This window comes from Blastomyces gilchristii (assembly GCF_000003855.2).
Source record: "Blastomyces gilchristii SLH14081 genomic scaffold supercont1.9, whole genome shotgun sequence".
NCBI classification, from domain to species: domain Eukaryota; kingdom Fungi; phylum Ascomycota; class Eurotiomycetes; order Onygenales; family Ajellomycetaceae; genus Blastomyces; species Blastomyces gilchristii.
This window is the reverse complement of record NW_003101674.1, coordinates 1,097,987-1,116,240: the sequence shown is the minus strand read 5'-3', so window position 1 is coordinate 1,116,240 and position 18,254 is coordinate 1,097,987. Positions and strand designations below refer to the sequence as shown.

General features: G+C 46.9%; 6 protein-coding genes across 11 annotated transcripts; 3 read left to right on the top strand and 3 right to left on the bottom strand.

Annotated features, from left to right (window-relative positions):
* Nucleotides 1-712: 712 nt before the first annotated feature.
* On the top strand, nt 713-4,737 carry BDBG_04639. 5 transcript variants are annotated; one of them, XM_031721765.1, is made up of 4 exons: nt 713-2,761; nt 2,822-3,494; nt 3,553-3,618; nt 3,828-4,737. In XM_031721765.1, exons 1-3 carry the CDS (start codon nt 2,609-2,611, stop codon nt 3,576-3,578), a joined length of 852 nt encoding a protein of 283 aa, XP_031578626.1. In that variant the 5' UTR covers nt 713-2,608; the 3' UTR covers nt 3,579-3,618; nt 3,828-4,737. The 5 variants fall into 5 exon arrangements, with proteins under 5 accessions (XP_031578626.1, XP_031578625.1, XP_031578628.1 ...); XM_031721764.1 differs by having other exon boundaries at nt 3,743-4,737; XM_031721767.1 differs by having other exon boundaries at nt 713-3,494.
* On the bottom strand, nt 4,372-8,446 carry BDBG_04638 (translation factor pelota). The gene is made up of 3 exons (XM_002624728.2): nt 7,888-8,446; nt 7,283-7,771; nt 4,372-7,211 (listed from the first exon to the last, which is right to left on the bottom strand). Exons 1-3 carry the CDS (start codon nt 7,963-7,965, stop codon nt 6,528-6,530), a joined length of 1,251 nt encoding a protein of 416 aa, XP_002624774.1. The 5' UTR covers nt 7,966-8,446; the 3' UTR covers nt 4,372-6,527.
* Nucleotides 6,583-10,329, top strand: BDBG_04637 (alcohol dehydrogenase). The gene is made up of 7 exons (XM_031721762.1): nt 6,583-7,262; nt 7,374-8,615; nt 8,768-8,778; nt 8,854-8,911; nt 9,039-9,220; nt 9,293-9,659; nt 9,743-10,329. The coding sequence occupies exons 2-7, from the start codon at nt 8,451-8,453 to the stop codon at nt 9,893-9,895; spliced, it is 936 nt and encodes a 311-aa protein (XP_031578623.1). The 5' UTR covers nt 6,583-7,262; nt 7,374-8,450; the 3' UTR covers nt 9,896-10,329.
* Nucleotides 10,330-10,587: 258 nt separating this feature from the next.
* On the top strand, nt 10,588-12,535 carry BDBG_04636. Of its 2 annotated transcripts, XM_031721761.1 has the most exons (3): nt 10,588-11,361; nt 11,417-12,066; nt 12,225-12,535. In XM_031721761.1, exons 1-2 carry the CDS (start codon nt 10,728-10,730, stop codon nt 12,034-12,036), a joined length of 1,254 nt encoding a protein of 417 aa, XP_031578622.1. In that variant the 5' UTR covers nt 10,588-10,727; the 3' UTR covers nt 12,037-12,066; nt 12,225-12,535. The 2 variants fall into 2 exon arrangements, with proteins under 2 accessions (XP_031578622.1, XP_002624772.1); XM_002624726.2 differs by having other exon boundaries at nt 11,417-12,535.
* Nucleotides 12,536-13,561: 1,026 nt separating this feature from the next.
* On the bottom strand, nt 13,562-14,609 carry BDBG_04635 (40S ribosomal protein S19; the record flags this gene model as incomplete). Its single annotated transcript, XM_002624725.2, has 4 exons — nt 13,562-13,850; nt 13,947-14,007; nt 14,137-14,200; nt 14,580-14,609. The coding sequence occupies 4 exons, from the start codon at nt 14,607-14,609 to the stop codon at nt 13,562-13,564; spliced, it is 444 nt and encodes a 147-aa protein (XP_002624771.1).
* A 651-nt stretch (nt 14,610-15,260) lies between these two features.
* On the bottom strand, nt 15,261-17,583 carry BDBG_04634 (dual specificity phosphatase; the record flags this gene model as incomplete). The annotated part of the gene is made up of 2 exons (XM_002624724.2): nt 15,261-17,038; nt 17,112-17,583. 2 exons carry the CDS (start codon nt 17,581-17,583, stop codon nt 15,261-15,263), a joined length of 2,250 nt encoding a protein of 749 aa, XP_002624770.2.
* Between the last annotated feature and the right edge of the window lie 671 nt (nt 17,584-18,254).

Sequence of the window (18,254 nt, the reverse complement as noted above, 5' to 3'; positions counted from 1 at the left end):
GCTTGCCCCTCCCCTATCTGATAGATCTTCATGGCGTTCTAAAAACGCAAATCATGCAGTTAATGCTTTGATCGACGGCACAGAGTAAATAATATCCCGCCGTTCGCAAGCAGTCTCGCTTTATGATTCGACAATCTGCCATGATTTTGTCCTCGTGTTGTACAGGCCCCCAAAAACTTATAGAATTACCCTGGAGTGGCCAATGTGAGCTTGTCTTCAAGCGGCCGAGGGCCAGGGCAAAATTTGTACACCCCATATTGCAATGAAATGGAGTGGACTTGAGCGAAGGGTTGAAGAAAGGGCCGTCCAGGCTAGCTAGCCTCTTGAGAACCTGTCAAGACTACAGAGTAAATCGACGGAGCTCGATTCCGGGAGCTAGGGTTTTGGGGAATTGGACTGGGGTTTGATAACAGTTAGTTAACTGATAGAGCTGTTGATCAAACTCCAACTCGCCGTCTCGTTGGGTGTTGGTTCAAGGATTATCATTAAAATCTGAATAATGAGCAACTGCGGAGGCTCTTCTTCGAGAGGAGGTATACGGAATACTCTTCGTGCCTGGTATCTGAAAAATCATCCGGACGACTCGAGTTCTCGTGGCGTTGGTTATGAGAATAGCCCAGGGGTTATAAATAGATTGGAATCACGTGCTCCCGCTGGGTCGTTTCCAAGGTTAGCTCCCCCCCCTAGTTACCTCCTTGGGGGCCCATAATCGCGTCGCTGTAAGCGCCAATCCTCGCCGCCTTGGGTTGCGCGCCCACATTTTTTCCCTGGCCATCGCCGGCCCATTTTTCATAAAGAACTGCCCCCTCCTGACTGCTGCTGTGTGCGTTTATGATACGTAACTTATACAACACATGCTGGCCACGAACCCAGAACCGGAATGGCCGGGGCGTTTATTTCCTGGATGCGATGCCCCCCGTGGTTAGCCAATCCCGCCCGTCTCCCTTTCCTCCCAACCAGCAGCAGCATATCTCAACCTCTATCTCCCCCTTGCCCCAAGTCGGTTTTATGGACTAGTAATTAACAGTATGGTGGCTCTTCCTTGGGACGCATGGGTTGTGCTCGGAATCTGGAGAACCATTAACCGAATTCCGTGTGGTCCTGGGACTGCATCGCATTTAGTTAGGGTTGGATTTAAAAAAAAAAAAAAGATCAGGCGTTGTCTTCTAGGATAAACACCGACTATCGTCTCCTGGTCTCCTTTCGGGTAGATTCTCAAGCAGACTAACCATAGATTGTATTAGTACACCCGTCATATGTGCAGTGGATTTATACAGCCTCTAAGTCAATCCGGAGAATAACTGCAAGTATCAGTTATCTGTGGCCCAGTCAACAATCAACAATTGCTGTTTGGTATAGCCCCCATCTCCAGCAACGCTGAAAGTGGCAGGAACCGGCAATGCGGAGAATGAGGACCTGCAGCTTCTGAGAAACACCAATAGTTGCTGGCTTGCGACTTGCGGTTCTTGAGACCAGGGAGTGAGTTACAAGCCCCGCGAACCTCTGCCCAAGTGGCCGACCCGTGGCCTGCGCCGCAAGTCAGTTACTCCGCTTTGCTTTTTATTTCATTGAGCAGCATCCTTCAGGCGATGCAGATGGCATGTCAAACCGTACCTGGGCGATGAGGGGAGGAACAGATTCCTAATCTCTTTGATGGCCTCCACGTGCTCCCTCCTGTCCTTCCCTCATTCCTGACTTCATTGTCACCAACTGATATCGTCAACTTTCTCTCATGTATCAGCCAATGCGGCACTAGGCGATAGCTTCAAACCAATGCTCGGTATCTAGACATTCAAGCCGACTTCTTGGCCACTAAAAACATCCAGGATAGTTGTGATTGGGCCTAGGATTCAGGCGTTCTTGTATGTATATGTAGTTGGGAAGCAAGTAATAGCTGTGCGGTACACACCTAGGTACCTCGTTGTCTTTTACCCAACACCTCCGGTGGGCAACCCCTACATCACCCATGCTGCCGGAGCCGAATTAGACGTTTGCCACTTCTTTCAATCCTGGAGATGTCATCGAGGATCTTTTTGGGGGCTGATTTCTCTGTCCGTGTGTGGCCCTAATCCTGGATGGCGGCCGGAGAGGGCTGGCGCTTAGGTGCAGACACTCCAAAACAACCACCATGTCGCCGTTCATCATTCTCAGGTGGCACAGTTTATGTCTAGTGGGACCTTCATTGTCCAAAGGGCCGTGTATGAGCCCATCTTGGATCGCCCCATACTGCTCAAACTCTTGCGAAGTACTCCGTATCAACTCTGCAATTAACCTGTCGTTTTCGGGCTTTTGGGAGATCTGATGCGCAACACCCGAAAGCCCTGACCACCTTTCCTTTTGCAGGGGGAGAGGGGGGGGGGGAGGGGAGGTCTGAATAATGTTATAATAATATATACCATCTTTGACTATAAAAAACTGTCCCTCTCCGTTCGTCCTGGACAATTTTATTTTGCTGCATCTTGAAATTGCTTTATTCAATACAATTTCATATCTTTGCCGCAGTTTTTTACTTGCTCTTACATTTTACTCGCTCCCTCCTTGCCTACTTTGAAAGAAAGTGAGGATCAAGCTATAGTTGCCGGCGCTCCCCACCCGCATCGGTAATCCAATGGCGTCCGAAGGGCATTCCCCATGCGAAGAATATTCTACTGGTGAAGAGCATCCTACTGGAATTGCTCCCGCTTGGAGCGAGCTATCCTACCAGAACCGAGTCCAAGATATCAACGGGTATATGGAATCAGAATGGGTTTCTCCTCACTCGGTACATCCACGATTATACACTGTATGGTTGCGCCTATTCGCTAATAATAAAGCTCTATAGAACTTTCAAGCCTCTGCGAATCCATTTGCCACTACAGCGCATACAAATGGGTCCATGCCGACGCCAATTAGTCTTTGCGGTACACCTTTTCTTGAGCCAAGAGAGAGCCCGTCACAAAGCCATCAAGATCTCCAATATCGTGATATTGTGGATTCCCCAACACATGGACTCGGAATCAGTGGACCGACTACCTCAAACTATGTGCAACCTGGTATCTTCACTTATGACCATCCACATCGCGACACACTGGATAGTCATTTTTCACCGGAATCACAGGGGGGAGGCTTCGGATTAAGACCCCTCAACGGCACCACGCAACCTAGCACTCTTGTTACGCAACCCAATTCTGCAAAATGCCATGTGAACATTGCTCCGAACCCTGCTGGACTTCTTAAAATCCAGCGCGACAGAAAAAGAAGCCAAGGTGTGGAAGTCTCACAGCGCCGCCGATCCCGGTCGGCACGAAGAAATTCGGGGCAAAGGTCGAGGCCATCACAAATGGATCGCGAAAACGAACTTGTTCGATTATTAAGAACAGAGCGGAATTTATCTTGGAGAGAAATAGTGAAGATAGTAAACGCTCAATTTGGAACAAACTATTCAGCGTCTTGTCTTCAGATGCGAATGACGCGTATGAAGCATCGAGCCATGCAATGGCCCGAGGAAGATGTGAGTATGTGTCCCTTATCCACTTCGTTGCCCCCGTACGCTAGTCTTATAATCTTTGATAGGTCCTAGCACTTCAACGAGCATATGAATTCTGGGAAATGGAAAAGTTTGAGATCATATCACAGAAGGTTCGTTGCTCACTATGAAAATAGTTATTCTTTATTTTATGTTCCATTCCCCCAGTCTTTTCATGTTTCCTCTCTCCCTTTCTTTTCCCTTACTTATTTTTCTTTTTCATTTCATTTATTGCAGATGCAAGAATTCGGAGCAGGAGTTTTCTCAGCGTCTCAATGCGAATTGAAGTGGCACCAGCTTAAAGGAGGTACTCATCCCATAGAAGAAAATCCAGAGGCTTCCGAAAGCCCACCTCGACGCCGTCAAAGTAGATCACGATGATATTTTTCAGCGAGACAATGCTGTATATTAATCCTTCGCTGTCCAATTTCCGATTTACGCGCCTCAAGATACCCCTAAGATATGTAACTTTACTTTCCTTAACAAACGAATTTGGCTGTGGTGATTTTTCTTTTTCTTTTCTTTTTTTTACCCCCCAGCTTCCTCGTTCACTGGTTTTACTTCCAACCATTATTGTTATCATATTTATCTTCTCAAGCATCGGACTTGACAAAGGTAGCGGGCCCAACCACCCGCCCAGAACAACTGTTACTCATCTATGTTAGAGTTTAATCCCTGTAGTGTGGCATTCTGATTATTTTCCTCATTTTCATTCCGGCTTCTTTTGCATTTTTGACTAAACTATGGGGGTGTGTATAAATCCCCAACCTTTGGCCCAAATTTTCGCTGGTCGCAATTTTATTCTTTGAATTATTTTTCTTTCTGTTTATTTTATTTTATTTTATTTTATTTTATTTTAGTTCTATCCCCCTTTATTTATTTTCTGCGAATATTTCACTCCAGCATATCTTCGCGAACAATTCTGCCGGTAGACAGCTTGTTATTCTTCTTAATATTCATCTTTGGCCTAACGCTAGCGAACAAGGAGTTGTGGTACCCCTACCCGTCTATCGCTAGAAGAAACAAATGCATTTCTTTGTCTCTCCTTTTTGTTCCATCTTAGTTGCAGCCTTATTGTTGCCTCGATGATTCGCATGTTGTAAATTTTTAATTTCTAATCACTTGTCTTATTTTTTTTCTCCTACTTTGCAAACATCACCTTTTATAGATCCTGCATTCGAGCGAAGTATTAGAAACAGAAAAGCAATAAACAACTAATATAAAAATTTCCCCTTTGTTTCGAGTTGGGTTGCATGTTAAGCAATATGACAGGCACCCATCTACCGCCGTAGGTACTATTGCGCTCGCGTTTGCGCAAAAATAGGCAGAGAGAAAGCAGGGTTATCTGTCTTGGATAAGCCTTGTCTCTGGGGCAGGACACAATGCCGGCTCGAAGGGGTGATAAATGGACCCATGCTACCGCTGCGTGAATTCGTCTTTGATATCACGCATGAGCCTTGCTGGGCCTACTGAGTCTTATCGCAGTCTAAGCAGGCCGAGGACACCCGTAGAAAACCCTCCAAGCATGTAAACCAGGTATCCAGGTAGAAGCTGCAACGGTGTTTAGACGACAAGCGCGCCACATCCCACCCAGCCATCGTGCCGAGGGCACGCGAGCAGGAGGAAAATAAGGATAGGTTGTATAACTAGAACCCAATGCCGGGCGAGCATGTCTCTCTAACTAGTCCTGAAACAACCTCCATTCCCGCAGCTAAGGCAGGGCTAAAAATGGATTGCACGTCGTTCACCCTCAAAATTCGCGGTGCTAATCATCCATGTCAGGCCCAGTCGCCTAGAAGGCTACTGCAGGCGGATGCACGGACAGCCCACTTAGCTAGCGGACGGGAATCTCCACTAGTTTGTGATAGGAGATAACTAACGCTTGTTCTCTCGGCGCTTAATCCGACATGTGTGGCTGGGCTATTGGCGGCCTCGCTCCCGGATCCCCCTGTCGCAAGTTGATTTGTTCAAGATGTCAAGTGTACTCGAATAAGAGTGTTAAGGCGTGATGTTATTTTCATAGTCTTGAAGGCGAAGCTATAAGGGAAGGCTAGTCCTACATGTTGCACCTTGCTTACTTTATCATCGAGCCCAACCCCCCCGGGGGGGGAAGAAATAGGCTGTTCAATCCCGTTCGCCAGGCACTGGCTGTCACGAACTGAACTCCGGGGCATATCAAACCTAGTTAGGCGAGCCGCTCGTCTGTGGAGAAATTCCCACCTCAAGAAAATAATCGAGTGAAAAAGAGTAAGTGGAGGAGAATGAAAGTAACCCTGCCCGCCTGCTACCAATCATTTTATTTACCGACTCGTATCAGGCGGCGCGCCAATTGTGATGAAAAAGTTAACCCGGCGCTGGGGCCAGGTTAGGGGCCGCCGGCATGTCCCATCTCCATGCTCTGATTGTTAAATCTGGGCTTCTTGTTTCGCGGGGGCGCCGTTAGGTTAATTTGAACAAAGAGGCCCGCTTTCATGGATACTAGGTCCCCTAATACGAACGGGAAGAAGACGGAGTGATTAAGGATGCTGCATGCTGGGTTTAAAAGACATTGAGAAACTCTGGAGGTCTTAAGACATACTTACAAGGGTAACTTAAAATGGCAGCATTATTCAAACCCCGAAGATTGAATCAAGGGTTACACATCCCATGGTAGAAAAGCATAGGATATCATGCGAACGAATGCAGGGCAATAGATACATATAAATAATAACAAGAGTATTAAGGTTTAGGATCTGTTGAAGATAGTCAAGATAGTAGTAGTTACCCAACCTACTAAGCGCGAGTAAAGTAGTCAGACAAGGGGCGTCCAAAAAGTGTTTGTCTCAAATGAGGCTTGAATATTTAGACCTAGAGAACTTCTAGAGCCCTGGCTATCTCATTATTCTCATCATGAACTAAGGCTTTAGATGAAAGGAAATCCCAAACGCCTTATTCAACGATTTAAAGTAAAATATAAATATAAAATACGGAGTGTAATAGCCCCCATTCGGGCTAAAAATGGAAAATTCGCCGTCATTTGCCATTAGGCCCCCTCAACCGGCACCCCTCCACCCACTTCGCCGCCCTCCTCTTCGTCCTCATCCTCTTCAACAATCGGAAACGTCAATAGAGCTGCTATGCCACCCAGGCCATCCAACCTTCGCCCGCTTTCATGGTCAGAGCTCAGAACCCGGACTTCACCTCCTTCAATATCTCTCACTTTATCTACCAGCGAGACCCATCTATGCCTCTCGGCAACATTTTGAGCGCGAAATAATCTGTTGGATATTATAAGAACTCCGCCGCCTCGACCTACCGCGCCTTGCTCCACTGCTGATTCCACCTCTCGCGGACCATAGGTGGCTTTGTTGGTTTCCTTGCGTAGTTCGGAGAAGAATCTGTCCATGAGCGACGTTTCCTTTGCGTATTTGGTGTTCGAGAGGAGCGTTTGGACGGATGGGGATTGAAGCACCTCAGCAAGGGAGTGCATGTGGCCCGATGAGGAGTGGACAACGACAATGTTTTGTAGCAGGCCCTTCAAGCCCGGGGCGGATGTATTCGCTGCAGACTGGATATGTTTTTGGAATCCCGCCGCTGTGAAGCCGGGAGATGCCAGGAGGATTGGCTTTGTAGATACGCCGCTGGACGAAGGTTGACGGGATGTCACATTAATTTCGAGCAAGCGGATGAGCGTATCGAGGGTGGTTTGGAAAAACTTTGTTAAGGCCTTTATGATAGCGTGTCAGTATGCACTTCACGGGAGAGATTCCTTTTACGAGTATGTCTATTGTTGTTTACCTTGTCATGATCGGCTCCGCCTTGTCTCTTCCGCGGAATGGATAATTCTATTTTCTGCTTCAAGACCGTCTGGAATTGACCGATAAAGCAGATATGCGCCAGTCCTTCCTGCATTACAACCGCCACGGCTTCTGCCCTTCTATTCCCTCCTTCATCCACCGCTTCCTTCAACATTTCGACAGCAACACTATCCCATCCTCCAGCTTCACTTGAAGATTCCACCTGCTTCTCCAGTGTGAAATTTCTTTGCAGTTCCAGATCAAGCGTATGATGCTGCCCAATCTTGGTGTATGGGTTTTCCGCAACGACTCGGCCGGAGACATGGAGCTGGGAGTTTTGGGGGTCAAAATCCAAGCTCTTAACACGGATTTGTAGCGTCATATGTACTCGAGAGGAGCTTGTAGTTCCCGTTGCAGCTGTAGTAGTAACGCGACGGATCGCACTCGCTTTGAGAAGGTCATCAGGTCGGATGAGGTTATAGCAATGCCACTGGACGAAAGGTCACGGTTAGCTTTGCACTGGTACAAATACGTCGGACCAAGGATAGCGTTTGGTAGATCTTTGTGTGTTCTTTTCGGAAGACTAGCTGGAATTGATTAACATACCATATCCTCTGGCTCTTCGGGGTAGAGTGTGACAGAACCCGAGCCATCTCGCTCGATATTATTTTTGATTAGCCGCATCTCAGACCGCAAATATTTGGCCAGACAATTATCCGCGCAGATTCAAAAGACAAGCCTACACAGGAGTTCTGCATTAGCTCTGTGTATTCCTAAGAAGTCTAGGCCTTTGTATATTAGTCGTTATCGTGGTTTAGCCTTTGGAGTTGAAATTTTGTCGCGGCTGCGTAGGATGATGGTGGGGTTGTGTGGTCGTCATAATAGCTCGAGGCAATTGAATGTCAACCCCGCCATTACTGTAAAGACACCAACTGCACCCTCAGAGAGTTGAAAGGACTTCACTTCTCAATAACGATTGAGGTCGTCAATGAGTCAGAATTCGCGAATACGGGCAATTATTTATCCTAAGCGAGGGAGCTAGAATGATTCTGCAGCGCAAGTTTACACTTAGGTTACATAGCCAGAAGAGAGGGAAGTGGATGATATAATGACAGCATTTTCTTGACCATTGTTCTCCACCTTACTTTATTTTCGAGTCTATAATCCCTATGGACATCCTTCGACGTCTCAAAACCGTAGTGTTGAATCCAGTTGCGAAATTCGCTCCCTCTTCTTGTACATATAGACTAGTACCCATCAATATGGCCCCGTTGAAGCTTCAATCGACTCATAAAATGAACTCGGGGTATGAGATCCCGGTTCTGGGATTTGGTGTAAGTATCTATCATTTACTACCATTACTTATAGCAGTTAGGAAGAGACACCTGCAACGTTAAGCAAGTGCTTCCACATTTTAAGAACTATTTCAATCAATCCAGCGTTTCTTTCGTTGGTGCTTGACTGACGAGCTGCTGTGCTCTAATAGGTCTATCAAACGTTTGTTCCTGAACCCTTTTACAGATCAATGCCATAAGCTTAAAGGAAGCCTACTTAAATATACATATCTGACAGACCTCCGGAACAAACTAAGAATGCCGTGTTGAAGGCTCTCCAAGTCGGATATAGACATGTACGTCTAGTGACTCCTTCTCCAACTCTTCGTCCAGGCCGTCATATATCTGGAACCAGGCACAATACGACGTGTACAGCAGCAACGGAGGTCTTTCCTACGTGTCAGTTTTCTAAATATTTTTTAGATCGATTCTGCGAGGGCATACCACAATGAGGCCGAGTGCGGAGCGGCCGTCCGTGCATCTGGCCTCAAGCGCTCAGACGTTTTCTTCACCACAAAGGTGCCAAGGAAGGCCATGGGCTACGAGCAAACCAAGGACTCTATCGAGTCTAGTCTCAAAGCAGCCAATCTTGATTATATTGACCTGTGAGTGCATGAGTCCGTATGGAAATGGAAACATCATGTGTAGCAAATGGCAGCTAATTTTTATTTTTGCAGTATGCTCCTTCATGCTCCATATGGTGGAAGGGAAGCCCGCGAAGGATCATGGCGTGCTCTCGTAGAAGCCCAAAAGGAGGGCAAGGTACGCTCCATTGGGGTTTCTAACTACGGCGTACACCATCTCGACGAACTGGAAGAATATAACAAAGGTATTGGCGGAAAAATCGACGTTGGTCAATATGAGCTGCACCCCTGGTTAGCTCGCCCGGATATCGTTGAGTGGCTAAAAAAGCGCAATGTCGTTATCGAAGCCTATAGCCCCCTCGTTCAAGCAACTAGGATGGACGACCCCCTTATCAAGAACTTGGCCCAGAAACATAACAAGTCGCCTGGGCAAATCCTCCTTCGATGGAGCTTGCAGAAGGTACGAATCCCCAGAAGCTTTTGTCAGCCTGTTATTGATTTTTCGATTTTGGGGATTGTTGGCGTGTATTAACTTTTGACAAGGGCTTTGTTCCTCTTCCCAAATCTGTACACGACAATCGCATTGAGGAGAATTCTGAGATTTTTGACTTCGAACTCTCCGCTGAGGACATGGAGACATTGAACACAGGCGAATATCACCATGTTTGCTGGGATCCTACCGTGAGCAGGGACTAAATGCAAAACTCATGGGAACAATGGACAATGTGTGATATGGCTATGACTGTTGGATAATACCTGTTTCTATCGCAGCTCTATAGCCAAAATAGAACGCCTTTCGTGCTGCAGATTGTGTTTTTGATGCATCCATGCTATCCCCTGGTTCCTGAAATACTGGTAGCCATTTGAATCCAGGAACTGGAAGATATAGAGGAGCATTGTGATAGAAGAGAAATACTAGATAGATGCCAGGGCAACTATTGTGGAGTTGTACTGCTTCACTTCTTTGTACTGTACCTCTTGTGGTTTTTTGTCTGCTCCCAGATCACCATTCACTACAAACATGCAAAGAAGAAGTTCCATATTCACACAAACAGGCAACAGCTCTTTCAAGGTTATGTTTCTCTCTTTAAATAGTATCAATACCAAAAATCCTTTTTCATACTTCAGAATCTTCTTCGCTTCCTATTACTCCCCGCTTCTCTTTGAAAATTGGCAATACCCCGCGTACTCGCGGCTGATATTTGGATTCCTCTCGTTCAACTTGCTTTTCAACCCCTCTTCCTCTTTCTCTGAAGGCTTCAACTTTCCCTATTATTTCTGCCGTTGCCAGTCGTATTTTTTTTCATTTGTTTTTTATTTTTCTTTTGAAAGATACCTCCCTGTAAGGGACGCCCAGCCAAATCGCCCCCCCCCCCTAAAAAAAAGGCACAACACAACACAACACAATACGAATGTGCTGAATATATCTGGAATATCCACTTGGAGAACAAGCCCGCTTTAGCTTTTGGAGAGTACAGCTTTTCTACATACCTTACGAAGACATAGGATCCATTTGAATATCCTCAAGATGGGCAGAAAACGACGCCTCAGTGAATCGCCCCCATTACCACCTTTCGAGTACATGTCACGCAACCGTCGGGCAGTATTTGGTGATCCGCCATCCGCATATTTGGCTGCGGTGATAGAGAGAAATGAGAGAGCAAGCAGGAAACGAGAGCAAACCAGACTGGAGAATGAACAGAACCAAGATGAAGAGGAGTTGCCTAGGAAAAGGCCTGCCCCTGACAGCAGTCAAGTCCATCCCTACCACACTCCAGCAGCAGACAATGACTATCTCGTATGGTCGGGCAGTGGGACACCAGCCTCGAATACGTACCCTGTCTCTCGGACTAGTCATTCGCAATTTGCCGATTCAGAATCTAACGGAGAGTCCCCCGATCGAAGCGATAGTACTAGCACAGACCAGACCAACCATGATGGAGAGACTGAACTGAGCCAAGAGGAGCAAGAAGACGACAATTCTGAAGGATCTGAAGAAGATTATGGAAATGGAGATGAAGAATATCAAGATTCAGGGAGCAGTGATAATAACGCTGATATGGGTGACGACGATAATATCATCACCTGTGGACGCGATCCGCGGTCACTTGGCGCAACCATGCAGGAAAAAGATGAAGAAGACCTTGGCAACCGGCAAGACTGTAAGTATGATCTTTGAGGTCTAACACTTCTCTAATATTAAAAATGAAAGAATAGGGAAACCGGGCGATGGAACCGATATACTTCTGAGCAGAGAGATTTATGCTCCCCATCCTATTGAGATCGACGGTGCCTCCACCACCACCACCAGCTTGTTATCGGCCGCTTCTAGCGACGCCCTCTCCGCTTGCAATAAAGATATCCGGTGGCATTCTGCAGACCAGCCCAGTTTTGCTCTTCCAAGCCGTTCTTCTTCTCATATGTTTTCTGTTCCTGGCACGATATTTGTTGATCCTATTGATTTCGAGGATGATGACATCCGATCCTTGGCGCACAACTTGGCTGCTAACTGCGCAAGCTGGGGTGTGGAAGGTAATGACGTTTTGGCAAACGAGAATATACCACCAGCTGAAGTAATTCCCCAGGATTCAGGCCATCGACAGATAGGCCATCGTTACAGCCCTGTTTCGCAAGGTCAAGGTGTATTTCATGCTGGTAGCTCTCAAGCTGTCCAGTTTGCCACTGGTTCTGTGCCCATATTATCCGAGTCACCCTCTGCCGTCGATCCGAATTCCCCAAGCCAGGATGACCTTTTCCGTGAAGAAAATGATAATGGTACCGTGCACTACCCCGACGAGTTCTCCTCCGAGCTTGGCTATCAGAATCTGGATTGGTAGCTCTTTCTTTTACTGTTTCCCCACTTCGTGGTTAGTTAAAACTTATCAAAATTCGTACCTTTTGGGCAAGCATGCCATAGGTTTCGATACTTCCTTATACCTCTTTCTGGCCGAATACGTAATCCTTTGTTTGGTGTTATGCGTGGATATTTTGCAAGAAACGTTTGTTTGCTCATACTTTGTCATAGTTGCACAGGGTTTATGCTTTTTGCTGCCTCGGAAATGTCCACAGCAATATGTGTACGTTCACTCCAGAGAGCAAACAAAAGTTTTGAAAAAGTTTTCAGTCAACAGAAAAGAAGAAGGAGCAGCATCTCTGGCCAAACCAACATTTGATTATGCTATGTCCTGGGGGTCGATGGAATAAGCATTCGAAAGTAGGTGGAGGCGGTCTCGCTTTGATAAAGGAACTTACTATTGTTTTTTCACTATAATTTAGTTAGCCTCTTAGTTCCACAATTGAACAAAGGAGAGAATCTGCCCATATATTGCTGGTTCCTCCGGTTTTTTTTTTTTTTTTTTTTTTTTCCCGAGCAATGCTTCTTTTTAGTAGCAAGCAATGGCAGGCAGGATGTACACGTTTACACACCGTTCTCATATGTATGCGACGCGAAGCTGGGTAAACTGGGCCATACAGCCTTGCTAAGCAAAGAGCTGCTAGTTGCTCTCTTTCCCCTGATTGAGCCCCGTCCAGGCTCTTGCTTTAATTTTTCCCACTTCCTGTTTCTCGATCACACAAGTAACCGCCCAAAACTTCGTGTACCTGCAAACCTGCAAACCTTCTCCTTGTGTGCAAATGGTTCGAATTATATCTATGAAGAAAGGGGTAAGCCACGCGCCTCAGAGAGAATATTATTTTTGAACAATTTTAAGAAATGTGTTTCATTTTGATATCCGACGAGCTCCGACAAGGGGGGAAAGAAAAGGACAAGGAAAAGCAAGAAGGCTAAAGGACATAGTGAGAAGTAATGTAATGCTTTCAAGTAAAAGGAGGTTAGGTAGGAAAGCTGTGTTTGCTGGCATGGTCGAGTAAGGAGAGGAGAGGGACAGGCGTAAAAAGGAGGAAAGAGAAGGTAACTAGAAATAAAAGAAAGCAGAAGGACTTATCAGGCATGTGCGTAGTTTCGATTCAAAAGAAAAAGGAGAAAAATTAAAACAAAACTGGAAAAGAAACCACTATGCCCTCTCCTTCTACCTGCTCATTGTTTTTCCCTTTTATATTGCCATGCATGTCACGTCAACATAAGTCCCCACACGCCCCAATTCATTATGAACGCCTGAAGAAAAATCGCTGAATTCATGCGGGTGGTCCAGAATTTCGTCACTGTCTTTCCTTCCTTTTACCGTTCTCTTGCCTTATTCTCACGCTTCCCTCGTTCTCCCAAAACACAGCGCCCCTATAAAATCCGGGGAAGGCATGACGGAAACCAAATCTAAGAATCCCCGTCGGCCCTCGCAGGATATCTCTGCCGCCCCTCCCCCTCGCTCGCCACACACACATACATAACACCCATCAAAAGGTTATCTACTCTTCATCCTCCTCCTCATCGACAGTCGTCTTGGCGATACGGTCCAAATCCCGCTGGCCGCTCTGGGTAATTCTCCGTCCGCCCTTCTCCTCATCGAGTTCGAGCACGCCAATCTTCTCCAGGGATTGGATGACTTTCCGGTCAACGGCGCCGCTGGCATCGACATGATGGGATGGGCGGGAGCCGCGGTTCTTCGAACCTCCGTGGACTTTCCGTAGACGGCCAACACCGACGGTCTTGCGGAGGTAAATGTGTCGGGCAATGGAGGCGGCGCGGATGTAGTACCTATTTTTCGGGGTTGGATCATTAGGCCATACTGAATACTATATTTGCCAAGCGTCCTTGGCTAGAACCAAAAAGTAAAACGAGAATTTTGCATACCAGTCGATGGATTGAGGAGGGAGCTCATTGCCTCTTGATGTCTTAACGGTGTCGACCCAACCTGTGTCGCAAATCAGTCAGAGGGAACCACTTTCCACAAAGCAAACCGCGACCAATACGCCCCGCTTTCTGTAGAGAAAGAAAGAAGGGGGCGATGCGGAAACTGGGGATAAACGAAATAGGGACGGACCTGGAATTGGCAATTTGCCTTGTCTCTTCAGGAAGGCGGAGTATGCCTCGATGAACTTTTGCGCCTATAGATAAAAGGAAAAATCACATATCAGTAATCCGAACCTATCAGGGCTGCATGAAAGATCCCGGAAACTCCAAGGATGAAAATGGTGCGCTTCTTTTCATTTTCCGCCCATCCACTGCATAACCGCCATCCCAATCCATTTTTTTTATCCTTTTTCAATCGTCCCTTTAAGCGATATATCCAGCATCTCATCGACCCCCCCCAAATCCTTCCCCCACCCCCAAAATCCCATCTCTCGTTCCGAAACATTCGTTTTCCTCATTGTCATCCATCCATTCCCCTCCCCCAATGATTTCCCGATATAGGCACCCATCTTTCATCCCACCCCACAAAAGCAAGAAGGGCGAGGGACGAAAAACGCATTAAAAAAGACTTACATCCACATCACGAACGGTAACACCTCCCATGATTGCGATTGTCCTTTGAATGCCTTTGGAGGGCAAATGTGATTAAACAAGCGGCGGGAGGGAGGAAAACGCGAGAGGTGTTGTGAGAGTTGAAAAGTCCGTTGGTCGATTTGTCGATTGTCGTCTCGGGCGGAGTTCTTCTAAGGTCGTGGTCGCCTCGCTTCGGAAATTTCGCTTGTTGTATCTTCAACTGTGTGGTTGTGGAGGCTCAAGGTCATTTAACCTATTTCGGACTAGTTGTACCCTAACACCTTCCATCCAACCATCTTAGTCATGCACTAAACTTAATTAGGATCACTCTTAGTAGTCCCGCTCAAATAGATTAATGTATGTCAAGAACTTTAATAAAGGTCATTCTTCGTTAGATCTAAAACATATCTAATAAAAGGAATATTCATGACCTGTCCTAACATCCACCCAGAATTATCCTGCAGTAGCCGTTAAGCATCAAAGCTTTCCATATTAAGTTCAAGGAATGTCCATTGTCAAGCCGCCTAATCGTATTGCATATTAAAACAGAAAAAGAATAGAAATAGATGGAGATGTGTAGAAGCAATCCCCATACCGGTCTTATCGTCGGTTCCTGAACGCCAATAGTGATAGTACAAAAAGTTAATCTAGCAGGAACGCTGGCTGGTCGTGATGATCCTATTATAAGGTCGAAGCTCTCTGAAGACCAACGCAGTATCGTACAAACAAGGTATCGATAAAATGTTCGTGTTTGATTCCTGGAGATCGGCATTTTTCGAATTCGTCGATTGCCTCTTGAACAGAAAACCCCTTTTCCTCGATGAGATATGAAGTGACAAAAAAGCCGGTCCGGTTAAATCCGTAGTGACAATGTACTCCAAGTACCGGCCGCGGAGCCCCATCTGGAGAGGACTTAGATACAGCTGATATTTCTTCCTCTAAACGACTGACAAGAGAGACAAAGTCTCGAACCTCTTCAACAGTCGGGGGGATTTTGGACACTGTTGGAAGTTTGTGATACTGTATCCCACCCTTCTCAAGCTGGGCGGGGTCATAAACCGGACTTTCGTGACTGATATCAATGACTGCATAAATCTTGCCTTTCCACTTCTGCGCGAATGGTATGGGCGTGTGTATCTCATCAACCTCACGCAGGGTCTTCATTGCGACAAAAGTGTCACCCATGACAGCTGAAACAGGATCTATGGCTTTCCATTTCTCGAGGTTCTTGACGTCCCATTTCCCTGAGGTTGTTAAATGTTGAAGCTGCCACCCCAAACTCAGACGAGAGTCAATATGCCTAGGGAAGAAGTCTTGGATCAACCCTGAGAGTGTTCGACATGTATGTCGGTCGTAGAGGAGGGCATGGGAGGCCGGTGCAGGAAATATATATGCTTTTATACCTCTTTTGCCGCCATTCGTGGCGTTGGCTGATTTCGATAAACCGGACGAGCTAGCAATATTGGCGAGATCTCCTCGTGCGCTTTCTCTTAGCGAATGTCGAACTTTAGGGTTGATATTTTCGTCCTCAAAATCCGCTCCTTCTAGCTGGCTTTCCGGGAAATCTGACGAGTCACGTTGGCCATGATCGGAATTAAAATACTCGACAATTTTCGTAACCTCTTCCGGCTTTGTAATATTATCGGATTCTCCCCCTATGAGCAAAACCGGGACATGCACTCCTGCCCATACTTTCTTGCCAGGTAGGCCACCTACAGCTTCCCCAGTGCTGCCATATGTCGGAAGGGTGCTCCATGCCATCCTCCTCCATACCGGAGTTTTACTCTGTTGGTTGAATCTAAGCTGGAGATTTTTGGTTTCCAGATCAGCATCTTCCCCAACAAACCTCGTAACGCTAGGGCTGTGGGGTCCGCCTCGTCTGTCCCATCGTCTAAAAAGGTTGAAGACTGGGTCTGGAGTATAGAGAAGTTTGCGCAAGCTTGCGGTTTTTGCTTCCGGGGGAGGACCAGCTGGTGGGCAGACGGCTACCATTCCGATGACATGCTCCCGCAGTGACAACATGAGAGGAGATTCTGAGGACGCAATCAACGCTGAGAGCGAACATCCCAAACTGTGCGCGATTAGTATAATTTTTTGGCCTCTTTTCTTGTCACGGTACTGGTCAATTGCAACAGCGAGCAAAGTAACAAGTGCCTCGATTGAGTATGCCGCCCAGGACTTGGGCGAAAACGAAGACAGGCCGCACCCTGGAAGATCGATACCAAAACAGGGAGCAATATTAACCAGACTGGTTAGAAGATGGTGGAATTGGGTAAGGGAACCCCCAAGTCCGTGAATAAATACCAACAGAGGTAAGGGTGATGGTTCCGTGGGAAGCTTTTCGATATGAGGGTGAGGGTAAAGGAATGTCCTGATAGAAGGGTAGGTTGCAATCGGGGTGGTGTAGGATATATTCGCGGAGTGCTTTTTAAGCAGGCCGGGATCAGTGTCATCCACTCCTAATAAGGAAAGTGCAAGTCAGTGATATACCAAACCAGAGAACTTCCACCACTGATTCCTGACGCGGCATACCATTGCGTTTAAGGTGAGCGCTTCTAGAACTAATTGAGCGTCCATGCACATCGAGCGCCTTATCTTTTTTCTTCTCGGAAAGGTCCGTGTCGTCACTCGAACTGCCGTCGGAATTGGTTGTTGTTGGCTGTTTGCCCAACAACACCTGAGTTCTTTTTCTCTCATGCCTAGGAGAACGTAGGGAGCGAAGCAAGAGGAGACAGCCAGCCATGGCCACGATAATAGGGATACCCACGGATTTGCAAAATACACTCGTCACTTCACTTGGCGCAATGTCACCACCAGAAGTCTCGATTGGCACAGCATTGATCGGGCTCAGAAGGTGCAGACGGGACAAGCAGCAGGCGATGTAATCCGAAGAGAACTGGATGAAAGCTGAAATGAATGAGAAGATATGAGTAAGAAGAGAAGTAAGTGGAGAGGAAGAAGGCAAAGGGGATGATGTGAGTGAAGCGAAAGTGTTCATCGACATCGTGCAGGTAAACGGGCTTTTCAGCTCTTTATATGAGAACTAAGGGAGCATTCAAAAAAGGCCCACGTTCCCCTAGGCCGAGATTCCCTAAAGACTCAGCCGATAAGGTTGCGGGATGGGAGTCGACTAGGGTCTAGTTCCCACTCCAGAACCATACAGCAAGAAACCTGACTGTTGGGCAGCTATAACTTTTTTGAATTGCAAAGCTCACTCCTGTTTCACCAACTCAACGGAGCGTGTAAGCTACGAACCAATGGCAAGCCACGGAAGGCAGTGGTGCTTCAATGAATAGTTAACATGAGCTTGTTTGTTCTGCTTGGCTAGATTTATGGAGAGAACATATGCCTGACAACTGTCAAGTCATAAGGTCACCATGCGCGCAAAGTTGACGACGAGGAGATGTTGAGAGGTTATGTTTTGAACACTCGATCATCCAAACAGAAGGTGGTCAAATCTGTCACCTAGGTAAGGTAGGTGACACCCTGACTCTGAGCGCTCGCAGCCTGCACCATCGACAAACGATGGAAGCTGCAGCCCCCGTAAACCACCAAGTCTATCTAGGTCATAGCACAGTCCAGATGTCAGTAACCGCGTCTAGAAGAGAACCGGGGTCCTGGTAAACCAAGCGCGTGGGTGGAGATACGTGGAGGCAGCAGTCGAGCTCTTGGAGC

Bases quoted from the DNA above. Each gene is read 5' to 3' on its own strand.
- BDBG_04636 (XM_031721761.1), top strand. From the start codon at position 10,728: ATGGGCAGAAAACGACGCCTCAGTGAATCGCCCCCATTACCACCTTTC. The intron at 11,362-11,416 runs GTAAGTATGATC...ATGAAAGAATAG, and splicing joins CCTTGGCAACCGGCAAGACT to GGAAACCGGGCGATGGAACC.
- BDBG_04637 (XM_031721762.1), top strand. From the start codon at position 8,451: ATGGACATCCTTCGACGTCTCAAAACCGTAGTGTTGAATCCAGTTGCG. The intron at 8,912-9,038 runs GTACGTCTAGTG...AATATTTTTTAG, and splicing joins TCCAAGTCGGATATAGACAT to ATCGATTCTGCGAGGGCATA. The intron at 9,660-9,742 runs GTACGAATCCCC...ACTTTTGACAAG, and splicing joins TTCGATGGAGCTTGCAGAAG to GGCTTTGTTCCTCTTCCCAA.
- BDBG_04638 (XM_002624728.2), bottom strand. From the start codon at position 7,965: ATGCGGCTAATCAAAAATAATATCGAGCGAGATGGCTCGGGTTCTGTC. The intron at 7,772-7,887 runs GTATGTTAATCA...CCTTTCGTCCAG, and splicing joins CCGAAGAGCCAGAGGATATG to TGGCATTGCTATAACCTCAT. The intron at 7,212-7,282 runs GTAAACAACAAT...GCTATCATAAAG, and splicing joins GCGGAGCCGATCATGACAAG to GCCTTAACAAAGTTTTTCCA.
- BDBG_04639 (XM_031721765.1), top strand. From the start codon at position 2,609: ATGGCGTCCGAAGGGCATTCCCCATGCGAAGAATATTCTACTGGTGAA. The intron at 2,762-2,821 runs GTACATCCACGA...AAAGCTCTATAG, and splicing joins AATGGGTTTCTCCTCACTCG to AACTTTCAAGCCTCTGCGAA. The intron at 3,495-3,552 runs GTATGTGTCCCT...AATCTTTGATAG, and splicing joins ATGGCCCGAGGAAGATGTGA to GTCCTAGCACTTCAACGAGC.